General features: G+C 45.1%; 1 protein-coding gene across 5 annotated transcripts; it reads left to right on the forward strand.

Moving 5' to 3' along the window:
* Positions 1-848: 848 nt before the first annotated feature.
* On the forward strand, positions 849-19,495 carry rusc2 (RUN and SH3 domain containing 2). 5 transcript variants are annotated; one of them, XM_058374947.1, is made up of 13 exons: positions 849-1,185; positions 6,564-8,197; positions 8,424-8,898; positions 10,951-11,460; positions 11,966-12,178; positions 12,452-12,586; positions 12,853-12,929; positions 13,342-13,516; positions 13,636-13,741; positions 13,878-13,924; positions 14,023-15,040; positions 15,131-15,301; positions 15,389-19,495. In XM_058374947.1, the coding sequence occupies exons 2-13, from the start codon at positions 6,719-6,721 to the stop codon at positions 15,585-15,587; spliced, it is 4,605 nt and encodes a 1,534-aa protein (XP_058230930.1). In that variant the 5' UTR covers positions 849-1,185; positions 6,564-6,718; the 3' UTR covers positions 15,588-19,495. The 5 variants fall into 5 exon arrangements, with proteins under 5 accessions (XP_058230930.1, XP_058230932.1, XP_058230933.1 ...); XM_058374949.1 differs by having other exon boundaries at positions 6,564-8,182; XM_058374948.1 differs by lacking the exon at positions 849-1,185 and adding an exon at positions 5,508-5,938.
* Positions 19,496-20,361: the final 866 nt, after the last annotated feature.

Below are 20,361 nucleotides of genomic sequence, written 5' to 3' on the forward strand. Positions count from 1 at the left end.
TAGTGTGGCGTTGATATTGGCACCTCTACTGCTACAATACACCGTACCGAGTCTGACCACCGATACGGAAATCTTCAGCGGTCAATCAACTTGGAATTCTACAGCCAAGAAATGCAATACACAATAACAAATCAGGAAACACAAGGATGAATCAGACAAAGCAGAAATTGTGGGTATAGTGTGTGAATGGAATTCTTCCCTCTGATTGGACGAGACATCGGTTACTCAGGATCTACAGGAAGGAGGAAACTGTGTATTTCTTGTACATGTGTGGAGTTCTGCATTTACTTTAAACCATTTTCTGTATCTTTTAAAGGAAATAACAAACATATATATTTATATTTATAAGAAAATGGAGTTAATTCAGCTCTAATGTGAGGAAGGACGTTCATATGGTCAGTGTGATGTTGGATATACTGATAGCGTATCATGGAGTAAAGATTAGTTTGCGATCTCTAAAAACACACACAGGAATGTCCAGAAGAGCAAACTATTCCAGATTAAAGGATGTAAGGAGCGCTATAAGAGCAGAGCTGTGTTCATACACACACCAATCCACTTTCTACTGCTGCAGCTACTGCTGGACTTCCTGTAGATCCTGAGTGACCCGTGTCTCGTCCAATCAGAGGTCAGAATTCCATTCGCAAAAACTATACTGAATTATTGACTGAGAAAACATGACAGAATTCCTTTCACATTAATTTCTACTTAATTTTATGTGTTTAAATGTGTTTAGCAGCTTTGTAAAACGTTTGTCTGCAAAAGCAAAATTCCACTGAAAATCCTAGAGCTTTATGAGCTCGACTCATTTGAACGAGTCACTGAAAAGAGTCGACTCACTCACTGACTCGCTCAGTGGAGCAGGGATGAATTTTGTCCCGGTTGGTCCAGCGCATTAAACGGGTGCATCGTTACAACAACACAGACGGACCGAACGCTTTGTGTGTTACTGTAGGATCAGTCCAGCTGCAAAACATCTGCTGATAGACAATCGGTGTTTAAACAATCGCGCGAGTTTCTCCCGGTTTTGATGTGGTGAATGTCGCCGGTGATGAAGCGGAGGATAATGACGCAGCGTCCGGGGCTCGAAGCCCGAGCAGGACGCTGAACACTGCGGAGGGACAACACAACACCGTCTCCTGACCCGTGAGTCGGGATTCAGCCTCACAGGATTAAATCGTCGGTGTGAGTATTACCGTGACCTTTAGTGTTTACGGTTTTCAGACAAAAGACGCGCGCGCGCTGGGACGGTGGGCGTAGGGATGCACATTACCGGAGCTCCATCACTGCGTTTCAGCTGTTTCTGTTGTGTTTATAAACATTAACACCTCTGTAGATTTCACAACATTGTGATGTTCGTGATATGATAGGAAGAATCAGCTGTCTGACCGCACCGTGTCCGTCCAGCTGTAACGCGAGCCGTTAGCTGTAATAGCCGCAGTAACGGTACCGCGAGGCCTGTTTACGGCTTTGTCACCGTCGACATTTACATTCTCTTTGTTTTAATTTCACACACGCACTGACATTTCTCACGCATTTCCCCATCACTCTGTGCGTGATTTTCCGTTATACGTGACCAAAGAGGTGTATTTGTCATGACCGTGACATTATAGAGGTTAGCTCACTTTCCCGGAATATTCCGTGGGCCGCGTCTCAAACGCCCCCTGTCCTCCCTACACTAGAGCACTACGAAGAACTGGAACATCAGTGTAAACACAGTGCCTTGTGTTATGGCTCTGTCCCAAAACACACACGGGTGATGTTTAAGGTACAGACTACACAGAAATCAGCGCCGTGGGGTCACACAGACACTCTGTGGCGCACTATTCAGTGGTCGTGGTTTGGGACGTGCCCTGCAGCTCCAGTACAGACAGGAAGACATTTTGGGATTGGGGAACGTACTCCAGTTATGCAACATCCCCTAATGACAGCAGTGCTCACTAACTGGTCAGTAGTAAGGCTAGTGTGTAAAACTGCCATAGTGGGCTGGAGGGTGGAAACAGGAAAAGGGATTATTTCCGGTCCATGAGAGCAAGTAATCTTGTTATACTGCACTTAATCACACACACACACACATATACACACACACACACACACACACACACACTAAGACAGGGCCTCAGTGTTGTGTGGTGAGTTCATGTCGGAGTCAGTTGAGGTGACCGGTCACATTACACTGATTTACAATCAGCACACTCATGTCCACTCTCTATATATGAATTCTGTATCATTCATTTCTGACCCTGAAAAGTGACCACAGGACTGGCTTTTAACAATAAACTCTCTCTCAGGAATCTGAATGTAGATCTCGATGGTTTACTCACAGGAGTCAGGACATCAGCTCTAAGCGCTCCATCAGTGTGTTGGGTAACGATGCTCTCAGAGATCCACTTCCTGTTCCACAGAGACATGGAAGTGATCAGTGCTGAACCTCCACCAGCTCCTCTTTCCCACAACACGTCACTGGATGATCGCTTGAGCCCTTTATTCAGAGAAAAGTCCAGAAAGCAGCCCTGTTGCCTGTCCTGCAGTGGTGTAGTGGTCAGAGAGCCAGGTTCTGGTGCCTGAGGTCCATGGTTTGAGTCAGGTGTGTAGTTACTTTAGCTTTGAACATGTTACTGTGCCTCTTTGAGCTGTTTATTAAGATAAAAGTTCAATAAGTACTATCATGCCTGTGGTGTAGTGGTTAGAGACACTGGGGTGTTTGTGAGGTCCCTGGTTCAAGGTTGTGTGTACTTGATTGGTCTTTAAACCCTTCACTGATGCTTTATGAGCCATTTATTAAGACAAAAATCCAACAAACATCTTCACCAGTGTTGTAGTGGTTAGTACCGTGGACTTTGGTGCATGAGGTCCCTGTGGCTGTGCTTTAAACACTTTACTGCAGTCTGTTGAGCCAGTTCGGGCAGCTGCCCACCTAGGGTCAGAACATAAGAAGGAAGGGGTTATGAAGCCTGAAGAGAGAGGTTCGACTGAGTTTTTGCATAATATAGAAACTGCTGTTAAGTGAGACAGAAATATGAGAAACAGTGCTGTCTCTCAGATCTGTGGTGTGGGAACATTTCAGATTTGTTGTGGACTATGATGCCATGAAACAAAAACGGTAAAAAAAAAACATGACTGTGTTTAAGCACTGTTCCACACGAGTTACCTACTGAGATGGAAATACTTCAACATGACCACACATCTGCAGCTCCATCACCCAGAGATATCACTGTGTGGAAGCAGGAGGGCAGAGCAGGGAACACAGGAACCCAAAAAACCACAGTCCCCTATCTGATCCCTTCCAGCATTCAGACACAACTGGTTCAGAGAGACACAAAAAATAATTATAATATAATAACTGCTAAAGAAGTTGATTTTTGCATTTAAGTAAAATAAAGAGAATTAAACTAAAACCATTTTTTTCTTCTTAACATACTTACTGTTCCTGTCACCTAAACAAAGAATAATGGAAAAAAACTTTAATAATTTGCCAAGCCATCAGAACCGAACCGAAAACCGTGGTTAAAAACCGCGGTACGTATTGAACCATGGGTTAACTGTATTGTTGCATCCCTACTGTTGTTTACAGCAGAAAGCCTTAGATCTACATGGTCATAACTCAGTTTATGGAGTTTTTTTTGCTCTAGATCACCCCCACGTGGACAAATACAAACTTTTTCAAATTCAATTAAATTAATTTAGACCACAGTGCCCTCTGCCGAGATTAGAATTATTGTGCCTGTATGCTTGACACCCCTGTTGCACAGGAGTTGCTTCTCCTGTGGGAGATGTGACAGAGGTCTGGACAGTAGTGGACACAGCGGTGGTGTTGGGTGATTGTGTTTCAGCTGATGGATTTGGTTGACACGGTGTCTCCATTCCTCAGAAACTCAGATATTCACAGTGAAAGATTCTGGAAATCTTTGATCAGTCAGTACACCTGATGTCCATCTTTCTCTGCACCTGTAATTACACACAGGCTGCACATCACTGAGCACAAACTGTCTTGGCTTTGAAGAACCAGCTCATCAGAGGACCTGGGAGATCTGTATAAAGATCTGCATCTAAATGTGTGTGCAGCTGATGTCCCAGAAACAACAGGGATGGAGACTCCTTGGTCACTGGGGGCGGTGTAATGCGATGTCAGCAAGAATGTTTCAGAAACCAATGATTCCACCACTCTCCAAAACATTACAGGTCAATTTAGCTCATGGTCAGCAAAGTTCTTCAACCAGCACATACATATTGTGAGATGCATCATCCAAATATCCCCCAAATCCACAGTGTTATGAGAAGTTCTCGAAGCACCACAACATACCAGGTAATAGACTTCTGAGTCCACTCGTGGAAACGTAACTGCTCAGTGATGATCGAGGACTTCAGAGAAAAGTGGTGCTTCAACGTATCTGTGATGTTGGAACCCTCTTGTCTGGAGTGAGAAGACTGTGGAGTAACCCTTAGGTTTTTCCTCTGGTCACACTGAGTAGCAGAGGTACTTTATTAGCAATAGTGTTAGCAATTTCAAAATGGTCAAATCTTTCCAGGTAGCTGGTCCATGGGTCCAGTCTTTCATCCAAAGCATTCATGAAGCCGATAGTAATAGTGGTCCTAGTTCACCTAGGTCAGAAACAAGTGTAATAAACACACACACACACACACACACAACTTTATGGTTTGTACTGGGTACATACCAATTCTTTATGTGAACTGAACACTGGACACAACTAACACCACAATCCAACTGCTTTCTGGATTGTGATTGGTCAGAAGTTGTTGATTAATTCTCAGTAACAGCAGCTCTTACAGAAGTGCAGATAGAAATCACAGGATTATATTAACACACTCTTCTGATAGGTTATCGTTTCTACAGTAACGGCTCGTCCACAGGGACTCGTACTGGACACACCACTGATTTTAAATGGATTCAGAATTGTTGGAAAAAAAGTTTTCTGCAGCAGTTCCTCTACAGAAGGAGTCTCCAGTGTCACCAGTGACGTGAAGACCTGTGGTACAAATATGATCAGGTTTTTCTGTCCCTAAAAAGATTATTTTGGAGAAACTGGAGGAGTGTAACATTATTCAGTTACAGTAATACACAGACCTCTGTTTTACCCACAAATATAGTATTACAGGTGTGTTTGTGTTCCCGGTGCCTGAGTGTAGCTATTGGATGTATCATGTTCATACAGGATTCAAGATTCAAGAAGCTTTTATTGTCATTTCAACTACATTTATCTGACGCAGTACATAGTGAAATGAAACAACGTTTCTCCAGGACTTGGTGCTACAGAAACACACAACATAAAGTAAAGGAGAGGAGTGAACAACCATAATGCAGCCTAATGCTTCTCAGTGTGTGTGTGTGTGTGTGTAGCATGTCAGGAATGAACTTATTCTACGCTGCACACTGAGTTTAAAGCCCACTCTGTTTTCTATCTGACAGCACGGACACCAGGATTCTCCTAAACACCAGGGCTGTGTCCCAAACCTCTCCCTCTTCTCTATTCCCCACACTGGCCAGTGAGTAGTGGTCAGGAACACACTAATCTAGGGTACTAGAGAGTGATTTTTGACCACAGCTGTGTCCTCATTATCAGTTCAAAATGGACATGTTCCAAACATACTCTGTTCTCTATATACAGCACGATGTTCTCGTACAGAATGTTTCACTATCATGAGTCCAAACCTCACACACTGTTTACTGTGGTGTACGGGGCTTGTTGGTGTGTTTGTTTGTGTCCTTATGTGTGTGTCAGAGTGACGGAGGGTGTGTATTGCTGGCTGTGTAAGATAAAGAGAGGCGTGTGTGTGTGAGAGAGAGAGAGTGGTGCATGCTCAGTCCTCCTGCAGCTGATACATTAGCAGATAGTTGAGGGTTAAGAGAGAGAAATGCCCTGAACATGACAGACTGCTGAGCGTAACAACATCAGCGATGTGGTAAAGATGGCTTTGTGTGAGTTCAGCTTTTTATCAGGTTATTACTGTAAGATCTACTGTGCAAATTCTACCGTGAGCTAATGTTCTCGTCATGTAAGGATACAGGAAGCTCATCAGCACTTTATTTCCTGCCTTTTTGCCCAGTCATGATGGAGTCATGATGAGACACACTCCGTGCTGACACAATGCCTCCGCTGTGTTTGTAGCAGTCCCCCGAGTTCAGCTTCACCCAACGCCTTCCTTCTCCGGGTGGATGTTAGACGAGCGCCGCATCAGTGCTCACACTGCTCACACGTTTCATTCAGTAGCTCTGACACGGACAGATCTGAACTGCAACCATACACTGCATTAGTATAAACCAATCCCCTTAGTTATGTTCATCTCAGCAAAACATCCTACAACAACAAAGTAATTAATATTGTAACTAAAACATGGACAGGGAAAAGAAAATCGTATCAATTTTATGGAGCTCTTCACTGTCCAGCCTTGTAAACATATTACATTTTTAATAAAACGTGTAACACCAACAATCTCTGCTCTGGATTCTACTTTCAATTCTGACACCCAAACACAATGTTGCTAAATTTTAGTGAATAGTGGGTGAGAAAATTCAACCTTTCTTTCTTTCTGTCACGTTCCAGATGTTTTCTTTCTGTCGAGATGACCTCTTCAGCTCCTTCTATCACACTCCTCACTCCCAGCGACCTCGACTCGGGATCGGGCGTGTGAATTAGACTTCTCTCCAGCATCATCAAGCCTCGATCTCTTTCCCCCCTCATCCCGCTTTCCAGAGACGATGGACAGTCCTCCGAAGCTGGCCGGAGAGACGCTGATTGTTCATCACATCCCTCTAGTGCACTGCCAGGTTTCTGGGTCGCACCAGCACTGCGGAAGCCCGCTGAGGAAAAGCAACAACCCCTTCAGCTGCCCGGAAAACCTCGGCTTGATCCGCACCACTTCGCTTCCTGAGAGGGACGTCCTCCAGCGTGAGGCGCTGGTGTACAGCAGCCTGATCCAGACCTCCAGCTCGAGCGATGCTTTTGAAGACGAAGGGATGAGAGGAGAGAAGAAAGGAGTGAGAGGTGGAAGCATGGCGAGCGACACTTCCTCTTTCACGTCCAGCAATTCCGAGGACGCTCTTCCTAAAGTCCTGTCGAAGAAGGTGCACAACAGGCCAAGCTCCCTCAGACACAATCCCTTCCTGCTGAACGCGGGGGAAATCGATTATGATGATGATGACGACGACGATGATGATGGAAGCAACCTGAATGGATATTTGGAGGATTCTTCCTTTCACTTGCATGGAAACTCGAACACAGCCTTAGACGACAGAGTGGACTTGGCTCCTTTCCATCTGCATGAGCTGGGTTATAACTCCGGACCGTTCCACCTGCATGAATCTTTGGAGAAGGTCTGGAGTTCAGACCAGAAGGGGGCTTCCGGACGCCATTTTTCTGCCCGTCTCGAGGGTCTGGATCTTTTGGGACTAGACATTCAGCATCGTCACGGCAGCAGCGGCTCCACCCTGTCGATGGACTGTGGAGAGCAAGAGTGGGACGACGATGACGATGATCAGTCCATGCAAGGTGGGCGGGGCAGTTCAGAATGTTGTGGATGCTCCAGGACTTATCCTGAATCGTTCCCAGATTTTGCTCACGGTTACTGCAGCGATTCATCCTGCAACAGCTCTGACGGCATCCTGGTCAACTTCAGTACCATCTACAACAAGACCAACAACATTGTCCCTGACAAGCCGATCAACCTCAACAGCTCTGCCGATCAGTCCTGCACCTCTTCTGTATCTGAGCCGGTCTGTATGGGCGGGGCTGAATATGGAAGTGGGGGTGGAGCTTTTTACTTGGACTTGCACAGATCTCCAACAGAAGCTCCTCAGGAAGCCCCTGACCTGCCATCTTCCTCTTCCTGCCTATGCTCTTCCCAGCCACAGGGAGGCACAGTGGAGCTCGACGCTAACTGCAATTCCTATCACAACCATGAAGGTCTGTTACCCTCAGAGACTTCGGCCAATGACCTCACTTCTTGTATGCAGAGCCAGGCACGGCTGGTTGTCGCAACACAGAACTACTACAAGCTGGTAACCTGCGACGTTTCATCACATTCCTCCCCAAGTCCTGCAGGATCTTCGGTCACAAGCTGCTCCGATGAACACAGCAAAGGAAGTCCCACCCAGCCCACAGAGTACTTCCTGTTTAGGCACAGTAAAGAACAAGAAGAGGAGGAAGAGCAAGAAGATGCACAGGTCAGCACACAAAAGGTAAACGTCTCGAAAATTTAGCAAAAACCCGCTCTAGAAATATTAGTAACGCTAACAATTTGGCAACATTTTATAATTGATCTTAGCTTTAATTGTTTCTGCGTTATTCTTATTAGAGTTAATTATCTAATCTTATATTGCTTTTAAATGAAGTAATATCTATAGTTTTTAAATAGGATGGTAATAAACTGATCAAATATTTCATCTTTCCTTTTTTCTCTGCTAGCCGTGTGAGAAGAATGCAGAGCCGCCCCTGTGTGACGATGACTCCATGCATTCAAATGTAATTGAGGGACAAGTGTATGTCAACATCTCACCTCCTGTGGGCGGAGCCATAGTTGGAGCCCGCCTTCGTTCACGCAGCTATGACCGGAACCTGGACAAGACCCCACAGCCTCGTCTGGGCTCTCTGGAGCGCATGCTAAGCTGTCCCGTGCGTCTCAGTGAGGGTTCCACCCCTGGCCCGGCCCCTCCGCCGCGCGTCACTTCCTTTGCTGAGATCGCGAGGAACAAAAGGAAGAACGGTGGATCTCCTTCTCAGAAGAACAGTGCTGATGCCTCTTCTGTTCACTCCCACTCATCTGGAGAGTTCTCCCCGATTCTTGAAGATCTTTCCTTGCTGATAAACTCCCCCCACTGGAGCCTACCACTCAGAGTCTCACCGGGGGGAGCAGGGAGAGAGACAAGGACCAAAGCAGAAGGTAAGAGAGCACAGAGGCTAATGTTATATGTATTGTTCACATAGTATAGGGATCCAAGTATAACAGGGGGTGGAGCCAGAAGCATGGGTCAGGGGCTAATGGGGCAGGAAGGATGAAGGGCCAAGTGGATGGTGCTGGAGCAGAAGGACAGGGCCTGTTGATGCATTAGGAGGTTGAGGAGATCCATGTTAATGCTCAGAATAAGCAGGAAATCCAAATATCTGTGGCTTCACATTATTAAAACTCTTTAAAATCATTACTCGGTCATTATTATTCTCAGATTTTAATATATAGGTCTCTACATTATGAAGACTTCCACACTTTTGCGTCTTTTAGAGACTGCAGGTGCGCCTGATAAGTGTGTGTTCACACTCTCGGTCCGGCACTGCCCCCAGTGGCTGTGAGTGTGTACTGCAGTGCAGTATGAGAGGAGAAAACACTGACATCTGACACCATGTGGGGCGAACAGCTTGCGCAACTGCACAGTGACGTTACACACATGCAGACACAGAGTGTCCCAGTCAAAGAGCACACACACACACACACACACACACACCCTGACGGAGACGAGCTGCAGGAACATTTCCGGGGTTTTTCCTACTGACTTCTGTCTCTCTGTGCTGACTCCAGACGCAGTGACACAGCATATGCACGGTGTGTGTGTGTGTGTGATTTTGTCTTATTGCCTGTTCAGCTGTGTCTCTGCTTTGTCATTACGTGTTGTGTGTAATTATCACTCTGGTTTTTGCCATGAAATGAAACTGAAGGTAAGATTAACGTTTTGAATAATGATCTAAAATAACGACAGTGCATCGTAACTGATGAAAATATTAGCGTAGCTGCAATGAAAAAGCACAAATAGAGGTACAATCTGTATTTAATGTCACTTCTATCAAGTCTGTTCTTCTTTCTGTATCTGTTTATTTATCTGTGTCTGATGGGTGTGATGACCGATGGACAGAAAAGTGGAGGTGTGTCGTAGAGATTAGTAGTTAGAGCAGTGTGTTACAGGTGTATAGAGCAGTATGAAGTGTTCACACACTCGCCTGTGTCATTGCAGCGAGCAGCATTCACACTTCTAATGGCTTTCATGCTTTCAGAGTTTTACTTTTGTAAATCACAGGAACTGTGTGTCTGATTTTTCATACCCTTTACATTAGGACAGGGAGATATGATACGATTCTGGTATCGTGATACAATAACATCATGATGCACTTTCTTATATAATTATTGTCAAGAGCTTTTATAATGGCTTGTTGAAGCAAAATCATTTTTTACCACGCGTTTCATTTTACCTATGATTTCTTAAATAATGCTGAACAAAATCTCTGAAGCTGTACTGGACCTTTGTTAGGGCTTTATTAACAAAAACATGGTAAATATATTTTATTACATCTTTAATTATTAGGATTAAGGTCCCATAAGGTTTCAGTTTGGTCACAGTGTCTGATAGAAGTGTTACGTGACAATACCTCACACTACAGATTACAGTGCTTTTACATCAACTACAGCTTACCTATTCAGTTTTAATCGGGATCCTGTGTGTCTGACATCACTCCAGATGACTGTCCAGCACCTGGACACGGGGATGCGACTGCATTGAACCCTTTAGTCTGTGTTGAATCTGTTACTGCAGTAAACACGTTACATCACTGCCTCTGCTGCCACTCCAGGCATGTTCTGAATATAAACACACGAAGGCTATTACTCACACAGAACACCACAGCACTGCTGACCACACGCTGCCCGGCTAGTTACAGTCCAGTCTTTTGGCTCAGCACTTTGTCTTCATTAACCTCACCCCCTCTCTCAGCTTATGAGGGTAGCAGGATAAATACGGACTCTGACAGACTTTCTCAGAAATATTTCAGACAGAAGAATAATCGGGACATGTGATCTATTTAGTTTTCTTTTGTTTGTTTATTATATACTAAAAGGAGCCGCCAAGAATTCATAATAGTTTTAATTATTTTAGTTTTCTGTGTTTTAAAAGGTAGATTAATAACATAATGCCATCTTAAATCTCTTTTTCTGTACGTCTCTGTCTTTAAGGTGGACTGTCCAGTTCTGTGGACTCGTCCCCAGCAGTAGTGCGCTACAGTAAAGATCAGCGTCCCACCACGTTACCCATCCAGCCCTTCACCCTGCAGCAGCAGTTCGGGAAACCCCAGGCGAAGCCTGTCCTGCCTCTGCTGGACGAGTACATCAATCACATGCAGGCTCGCCTTGGCTCCGCCCCCTCCGAGCGGGACGAGGACTCTGACGACGATGGTCAGCGTCCCCGGCCGTCTCCTTTGGGCAGTTATTCGCCACCCCGATCCCTCTCCTGCCCCGCCCCGCTCTCTCACACCCCTCCTGGGGTCGCCCAAACCACCAAGCCGGCCCCACTACCACCGACTCCTCCCCCTGCCACCAGAGGGCACTGTTTCCACAGAGCCAGCCGGAGTACGTTACCCACGTTGCCCAGCTCCGGCCTCAGTCCCATGGCGCAGCTAGAGGTGGGGCGACAGGAAGAGGAAGTGAAAGTTCCTCCTGTGTGTATGGCACAGAGAACACACCACGGTAGGTCACTGCAGCAATAACGGTGTGATAAAAGCCTGGAGGAGATGAGGGGTAATGTTAGGGAAGTGTGGAAAACCTCACATCACACATCTGCAGCTTCACTTCTACTTTCTCTTAACTGATACTTACACTTTCTATTAATCTCTTCTTCTGCTTATCTTTCATTCTTTCTTTTCATCTGTTTTGTTATCCTATTCTTTTTCTTTCTTACTTCATCTATCCTTTCTTTTCATTCATCCACAAATTGCTTATTTCTTCCCATTCCACGTTCCTTCTTCTGCTTCATCTATCCATCCCATTCTACTCATTTCGTCCTCATTTCTCCTTCCTTATACAATCCTTCCTTTTATCACTTCTGTTTTCCTTGCTTCATCCTTCCATCCTTATTTTCCTAACACCCTTCCATCCTTCATTCATTTCTTACTTCATTCATCCAACCTTTATTCACTTTCTTTCCATCCATCATTCTGCTCTTCTTTCTCTCTTCCTTCTTTCCACCCTGCAGCCCATCACCTCTCCCCCCAGGCTCTGAAATGGAGAGAATACAGGCGTAAGAACCCTCTGGGTGTGGAGAAGAGAGACGCCTGTTCTTCCTCTCCCTCCTCTTCCTCCTCTCTGTCTGCCTCTGCTGCTTTGACTGCCCGGAGACGCACAGTGAGACGCAACGTCTTTGATTTCCCTCCATCGAATCACGCGCTGAACTTCAGCAGACTCCACGGTGCTGAAATAATCTCATCAGCATTAGGGGTCATCTCAGGACCTTTTACCTAACAGACGCTTTCCTCACAGTGCACTTTACATAGCTCTTAGTCCATTAATAACACCTAAATGATACTTTATAAAGGAGGAGGAGTGGAGTTCAGAAGAAATATAACCTCAGATAAAGCAAACTAATACTGTGCAGAATGATCAGGGAGTGGTGTGTGAATTCTTCATGTTTTGCTTGTGTGCGTGTGTGTGTGTGTGTGTGTGTGTGTGTGTGTGTGTACAGGTCAGTCGTTGAGGTGTTACAGTGACCTGCTGCCGGATTATTTCTCTCAGACTGAGCGCCCCCCAGAGGAGTTCTGCCTCTCGCCTGATGCCACCTCGGAAGAGTCCATCTCCATCGACCTGCATCAGAAGAGAGGTGTGTGTGTGTGTGTGTGTGTGTGTGTGAGAGAGAGAGAGAGAGAGAGAGAGAGACTGGTGTGACCTGCACAGAGATCTCTTATCACACATGTAAATAAAACACGTTCTGTCCAGTCGTTACACTCGACATGATTAATTATTGATTATCGTGTGTGTGAGCTGTCTCTGTGTATTACACACGCTTCCTCGAGTGTATATGCATGGTGTAGTTGTAGACTAAAGTTGTTTTTTTTTTATTTCTCCATGTCCCTCTCTCTGTCTCAGGTCTGGTGAAGGCCATAAACACAGCCGTGGATCTGATCGTGGCTCATTTTGGCACCAGTCGTGACGCAGGAGTAAAGGTGACTGGTGGTGTTTTTTATTAGTAGTAGTAGTGGTAGTAGTAGGAGAAGATGGTGCAATCTGTCTCTGTGTGTTTTCTCTGATAACGTTCACATCATTTAAACATCCAACCGTCAAGCTATTGGGCGTGTCTGAATATACAGATGTTCACTGAGAGAGTATGGTGTCCTGGTTCTGTGTCTCTGATGAAGATATTGTGGGAGAAGTCTATGAGAATGAGATCTTACACTGTAAAGTAACAAATCCTACACTGTGGCAGGTGTGGTCAGATATAAATGGTATAACTGTAATGAAGGCAAGCATGTAACATGCAGAGCAAACGCACAGTGTATAATTAGTATCTTGAGATGAAGATCATGAACTGGTCAGTGTTCAGGGCCGTATGTTTCACGTAAAACGCTGTGTGTTCAGGCAAAGTTGGGCAACAGCTCAGTGAGTCCCAACGTGGCTCACCTGATCCTGAAGTACCTGTGTCCCGCCGTGTGTGACGTGCTGCAAGACGGCCTGCGAGCGTACACACTGGACATCATCATTGGTCAGCGGCGTAATCAACCCTGGAGCGTAGTGGAGGCCTCAACACAGCTCGGTGAGAAACACAGGGTTTACGACGAGAGCTAAAGGTGGATTAGTTAGCATGAACACATGAGGCTTAGTATTAAGGTATACCTCCCTCTCTCTCTCTCTCTCCCTCTCTCTCTCTCTCAGGTCCCTCTACACGTGTACTACACAGCCTCTTCCTCAAAGTCAGTCAGTACTCGGAGCTGACCAATCACAGCATGAGACTCAATGCCTTCATCTTAGGACTGTTGAAGTAAGACACCTGTCTTTCTCTCCATCTTTCATTCCTTAAGGAGTCAGTAATAACAGAGAGAAAGCAGGGTTCAGTCTCTGTGTATTTGACTGAATAAGTAATGTTAATTGTAAACTCACCTTTATTTATTTTTCAGCTTGCAGTCTCTGGAGTTCTGGTTTAATCACATATACACACATGAAGGTAGGACAATCTCTCTCGCCCCCCTCCCCCCATATATATATATATATATATACACACACAGTTTGTATAACATGGTAAATATTCTGTGTTTGTTGCAGACATCATAGCGGCCCACTACCACCCGTGGGGTTTCCTTCCCCTTTCTCAAGGGGCATGTCAGCCAATGTTTGAGGAGTTGCTGCTCCTACTTCAGCCGCTGTCGCTTCTGCCCTTTGACCTCGACCTTCTGTTTGAACCTCATCAGTTGCAAAAAGGCCAAGAGCACCTGAGACGTAAAGAGCAGCTGTGCTCCACCAGACAGGGCCTCGACCAATCAGCTTGCTCCACATTCCAGCTCATGAGGGGCCCGACAGAGTCTTTGCAGCTAAAAGAGGAGGCGGGGTCTAACCAAAAAGGGGTGGAGCTTCACAGAGGAAGGTTTATGTTAAGACGTGAGGGAACCTGGCCTCGGATGGATGGGGCGGAGTCTAAAAAACAGGTGCGGAGGATGCGAACGAGCGACAGGGCAGGTAGCGAATCAGAAAGCGAAGGGATGGTGTTGCACTCAGCCAGGATGAACGGAGTGGGCGGGGAGGATGAAGAGAGGGAGAGGAAGAGGGAGAGGGAAAGAGAGAAAGACGGAGAGAGAGACAAGGTAAGAAGCAAGCAGGCGGGCTGGTGGTTCCAGCTCATGCAGAGTTCTCAGGTCTACATTGAGAACTCTGAGGGATCCAAGTTTGTCAAGTGGGAGAAGCGCAAGAAAGGAAGTGGGGCTGAGGGGCGGAGACAAACCAATCCACCCCCGAGAGTGGGCGTGGTCGAAGGCGCAGAGGCCCATCATGTGATGGATGAAAACCCAGAAACCACAGTGTGCAATGACACGCGTCATAATGCCAGCACCGGAACCTTCCCCCAATCAGAACCGCCCAAGGCCATTAAAGGGAAGCCGTCTTGGATGGGCAGTCCACCAGAATCTGTGCTGAGCGAGCTGAAGAGGACGAACGAGACGCAGCCCGAGGGGGCAGAAGCCGAAACGCAGACAGCTCAGAATCTACGCTGGGGTCGGCTGTTTGGAGCCGGAACCATCGGCAAAATGGAGAAAACAGAACCCAAATCCTCCAAGAACCCGAAAAGCAGGTGAGCACAGAGACGAAGGAGTCACTAATACCTACAGGTGCAGCCTAAACTAATCATAAAACCCTGCTGTTGATGATTCTTACCCCTCAGGCTGCCGTCAGGTTGGCTGAGTCTGGATCGAACCGTGCTGGACTTAGTGGTGCAGTCTGTGGGGAAGAGGGCGGAGCCTCAGGCATTAAACACACACAGTGCTGAGACACAACACAGTCAGACACAGCAGGACCAAACACAGGAGCCCAACATACAGACAACAGCTGCACGGTAATTACACACACACACACACACACACACACACACACGTTACACATGTAATAAAATACATCTCCCTCCTTTCAATCTCTCTCTTAGTGAGGTGAGAGCATTGTGCCACCACATCGCCACGGAAACAGGTCACCTAAGCTTCCATAAGGGCGACGTGCTGCAGGTCCTGAGCAGAGCAGACTCTGATTGGTTGCTGTGTGCCCTCGGCGACGCCCATGGCCTGGTGCCCATCATCTATGTTACTTTAAACGATGAGGAGAGTGAAGATTCTCGAGGGCCACAGTGAACACACACACACACACACACACACACACGGTTTGGGATGTGCACCTTCATTGAGTTTGTGATTCTGCGCTTGAGGGGTAAATCGTAGCTCTGATAAACGGACAGTTTAAACAAACGCTAATATTAATCTTAACTAATATGGGTATCGTCATATTTATTGCCTGCTGTAAGATAACATTTGCCATGCAAACTGAAAAAAAAAGCCAAATCAGTGTGTCATGCAACTACAAAAAGAAGTACACGATCATGCTAGGCGCTAATACTACCCTTCGTTATTAGCTGTGTTAGCATTGCCAAGTCACCCGCAGACTTGTTGCTAAAACTATGTAGCTCTCTCTCTCTTTCTCTCCATCTCTCTCTCTCTCTCTCTCTGAGATCTTTATAATGGTATTTAAAGTGGGATTTTTTTAACGCACATTCTTGACGTGATTAGCAATTAGAAACGTTTGCAACCTGGACATCGCAGCCCAATCTCATGAAGATGTTTAGCAGCGACAGTGTTGCTCTCTACACCTGTAGATCTGTAAGTTTTTATATGAACATGTATGATTTTGTGTACATTTACAGTCTGTAAAGCATCCAGAAGAGGAGCAGCCGTCATAGGAGGTTATAACTAGGACCAGAGCGATAGGATTAGCAGCATTACGGATACAATCACGTTTCTAAACAAGCCGCGGACATGACAGCGTGCTACTGCAGGGTGGATTAGTGTCAATTACAGTTCATGTAGGTAATCCTTTCTCCTGTGAGTGATCAGCGTCCTGTGGGGACCAACAGCCTGTTTACTGACCGCCCCAAATAATATGTCAAGTCCAGTTAGACGCCTTCAGCTGAATCCTTTACACAACTGAATGTGATTGGATGAACAGAGGATCTGCTAGAATCCAGAAGAAACAGAGAAACAGAGAAACTAATCCGCATGGGTTATGGAGACGCTGTGTTTCCGGACAGCTTTAATACAACACTCTGCTCTGGTGCTAGTTATAACAGTCACACGTATTAAACGGAAAGCTTAGCACACGGTCACGTGCGGTGTGACGTCACTGAGCGTGGGTGTAGTGACCATGGTGACGGTGTTTGCTAGGCAGATCCTTCATCTTTAAAAAAAAAAAAAACAGAGTGTTGTGTTTATCATGGTTCTGTGGGTAAGGTGCGGCGATGTCTGTCTGAGTTACGCTAACTTATTTATTGTTGGTTTTATACAGCGATTAGCAGCTAACTACCAAACTAGTAAGCTATTTATATGTTTACTCCAGCAACAGCCTCATAGGAATGCTAGCTTTAGCAAATAAACAGGTTTTTTTCATGTAATGTGGCATTTACGTAAGCAGTATATAGCGAAGCGTGTGGGTGACTCCAGCCAGTGGGACGTCAGGGCGGGGCAGGGAGCGCTGCACCACCTGTACTACTGAATACACCTGAAGACACATACAGACACTCTTAGTATCAACTTCCTGTTGTTCTGACCAATCAGAAGCCAGGGATTTTCTTGCATGTCAGACACTGACTCGAGGTTAGAACTGAACTGGAACATTAACCCCACCTACAGACTGCTTCACCTGCTGGAGGAGGAGGAGGAGGGAAGGAGGAAGCCGGCGCTAGCTTTAGTCTAGGCATTAACATTAACTGCTGATTTGTTTCTTTCCAGCGCTGACGCATTTCAGCTAGACATGTGCCGATATTCAGGTGCAGGAGATCTGAGATGAAGTCTGTCATGAGAGCGGCCCCGGGGCCGATGTGAAGAGGAGTCTCTCCGAGAGAAGACAATCCTGTAAATTCTGTTCTGTGTAGAAAACTGACCCGAATGAATCAAACCTGCTGCTGTCTTTAAATTACTGAACTAAAGTCACATATCGGCACATGTCTACTCTTTGCCAGGGAGAGACATAATCATCTCTGGACATTTTCCATGAAATGACAGACTAACTAATAGGCAAGTGAAGGAAAAGAATAGTATGTGGTTGTTTTTTGTTGTACTGAAGGCATCACGGAAACGTGTTTATTATTAACTTGTCTGTTTGTTCTCTGTGTAAAGCTTCACTTTAACATCACTAGACCTGAAAATGACAAGTGTCCATGAAGGACAGGACAGGAATCTCTGAGATGACCTGACATGGCTCACTGGGCTAAACCAGATGTTATTAACAGTTATTTATGAAGAGTTTTTGGATAAAAGGCAGGTTGCATGTTAGACGTCACGTCACAGTGTAACTGACCATGCAAGCCTACAAACCGTCCACTACTGATAAATATCCGTTTGAAAGCTTCAGAGTAAAACTTTTAGCATTTATTCAGACTTTAACCCGATCACAGGTTGCTGTACACTGATCAGGGTGAGAGTGTGATGAGAAAGTGTAAACTCACTACACACTCAGTGCGTTACAGCCTCTGTTTAATTCCGAACCCGTCCTTCAGAAGGGATTTACCGCTGTGGCGTTGGGAAACGTGACGTTATTCTGAAGGTCAGCGTTTTATTTTTAATTTAGCGTTATATTGCACACTAATTTATTTCATTCTTCACTTGCCTGTAAGTGAACCCGAGTCGTAAGAGAATGGTTATTGTTGTTATAGTTATTACTGAAAACGATATTGATTTGTTTCTACAGATTACCACAACAGCTTCGGTTGACCATGTCACGTTATAAATTGATTTTTCTTTTTTTGTATCATTTTATATTATTTTCTAATACAGAAAATGCATTTTATTCACGTATTTATTCAGTCGCACTTGTAAATATGTGACATTCTGGGAAGAATATGCTAATTGTTAATTAACAGAAGTTACTTGATGTAATTAACATGTAATAACACGTCTATTTCAATAGGCTGTACAGAATAGCACTGTTATTATACGGGACGTTACTAGAGGAGATGTGTCCTAGAGTTTAGTTTTTGCTCTGCATATTATGTTTGTCACTCTTCTTCTCGGTCACACACTCAACACACACTCCGAGAGAGAGAGAGAGAGAGAGAGAGAGAGAGAGGTGGAAACTAGACTAGTGCCTTTTTGTATCACAGTAAATGTATTTGTAGGGACGGACAAAAATTATTGAGACGGAACCAAAGCAGGAAAATATGAAATCAGAGTGATCTACTTTTAAGATGTAAATTGAATACATTTTCTACATTGTTTTGCTAAAGGCTTATCATGGTTTATAAAGCGACCGGGCTGCAGGTCTGAGAACCTGAGAGAGTTTTGAGAACTCAGAGTGATTTTTTTCTCTAAAGCATCCTGCTATTAGTTTGCATTTACTGTCTGACACAAAAAAACTTAAAGCGATGCTACATGCATACAAATTCCAGACAAAAAGACGTGTAATTAGCATGAACACGAGGATAAAACCTGACAATCCTGATGAGCCGTCATCTCCAATAGCGGTCACCATGCAGTCCATGAGGTGTCTCAGCTGTGATTAATCGACCTGATTCAGACCTGTCAGAGAGCTGAGGGCCGACCCCGAGTAGCCGGCTGGAGATCTAGGTTCAGATTAAATTTAGATCCAGATTGGTGAACGTCTCGTAGCTCAGCTCAGCTGAAGGAGAACATCCTGGTGAAAGCAGAAGAAAAGTCAAAGCAAGTGTTTTCGTAGCTCGTGAGCTCAGAGTGAAGCTTCTCTCTCTGCTCGGCTTGTTCCCTCTCTCAGCTCTGTTCCTCACACGTGGCTAGCCTGCTAACAAGCTGTACAGTAGAACACGAGGAAAGCACATGAAACATCAAGGTGTGAAATCTGCAAAAATTATCAACAGCCATGTTTTTTTCTAAGTGTTGATCGAGTAGACAACTAGTACCTTAAAGGCCTGATGTATGTAAGGAACGGGGCTCCCCTCTCCCCCCCACCCTTCTGTATGATGTGTATGACCTCACCAACCGTGTATGGAGATCAATAACAAAGTGCTCATGTGAACGACCCTCATCTGTCTCTCTGTCTGTCTTGTTTTCTTTCCTCTGGTTATCTCACAGAAGGTCAGCTCCAGTCCAGGAGAAAGCATGATCAACATGGTCCTAATCTAGAAGCTCTGACTGTAGCGCAGCCGCTAATGACAGATTTATATTAATGTCATTAATCTGATATGATATTGTTTATTTATAGTGAATAATAATATAGAAAACAAGTCTCTATTGTCAGAGCTGTGTAAGAGTCAGAGCTAAAGGTTTTCCACACCTTCAGGACAGAACAGTTTACACTTCTTTTCAACTTCTACTCACAAGACAAGCTGCTTTATCTTATTCATTTAAAGAGAGAGGAAAAATAGAGACTGGTGAAGGAACAGAGCTGCTATAATGTAAGTGAGAACTGTTTTGAAATAAAAGCTAATATTGTTGCGGTGTAAGAATAATAGAAAAACTTCGTGATGTGTGCTTAACAACGTCAGAACTTCATGGCAGACATCACACCACCACATCACGGGTTATTTCCCTCTAACGCCCCTCGTGTTAAATCACTGACATAAGGCACGCAGGTAAAGGTTTTCATTGAGGCTGGTCAGTGAGTGGCATTACAGCATGTTCCAAACTGATGTTATATCCCTTCAGCGTTGGAACATCTCATTTTAAATCCAGTAGATGATGCTCTTATCCTTCTACCCCTTTAGTATTAGGGTAGATCTAATCACAAACTGGTCACCCTTTAAAAAATACACACTCTGTTAAAGGTGTTTAAAGAAAACACTGTACACAAAGTAATAAGTGAGCAGGAGTGAGATAGAGAGAGCGTGAATGTGTGAATAAATAAATAAAAGACTTGCAGGTGTGTTCGAGAGGAACGTTACATATA

The sequence above is a fragment of the Hemibagrus wyckioides genome, linkage group LG22, assembly GCF_019097595.1.
Source record: "Hemibagrus wyckioides isolate EC202008001 linkage group LG22, SWU_Hwy_1.0, whole genome shotgun sequence".
NCBI classification, from domain to species: Eukaryota; Metazoa; Chordata; class Actinopteri; order Siluriformes; family Bagridae; genus Hemibagrus; species Hemibagrus wyckioides.

Bases quoted from the DNA above. Each gene is read 5' to 3' on its own strand.
- rusc2 (XM_058374947.1), top strand. From the start codon at position 6,719: ATGGACAGTCCTCCGAAGCTGGCCGGAGAGACGCTGATTGTTCATCAC. The intron at 8,198-8,423 runs GTAAACGTCTCG...TTTCTCTGCTAG, and splicing joins CACAGGTCAGCACACAAAAG to CCGTGTGAGAAGAATGCAGA. The intron at 15,041-15,130 runs GTGAGCACAGAG...CTTACCCCTCAG, and splicing joins TCCAAGAACCCGAAAAGCAG to GCTGCCGTCAGGTTGGCTGA.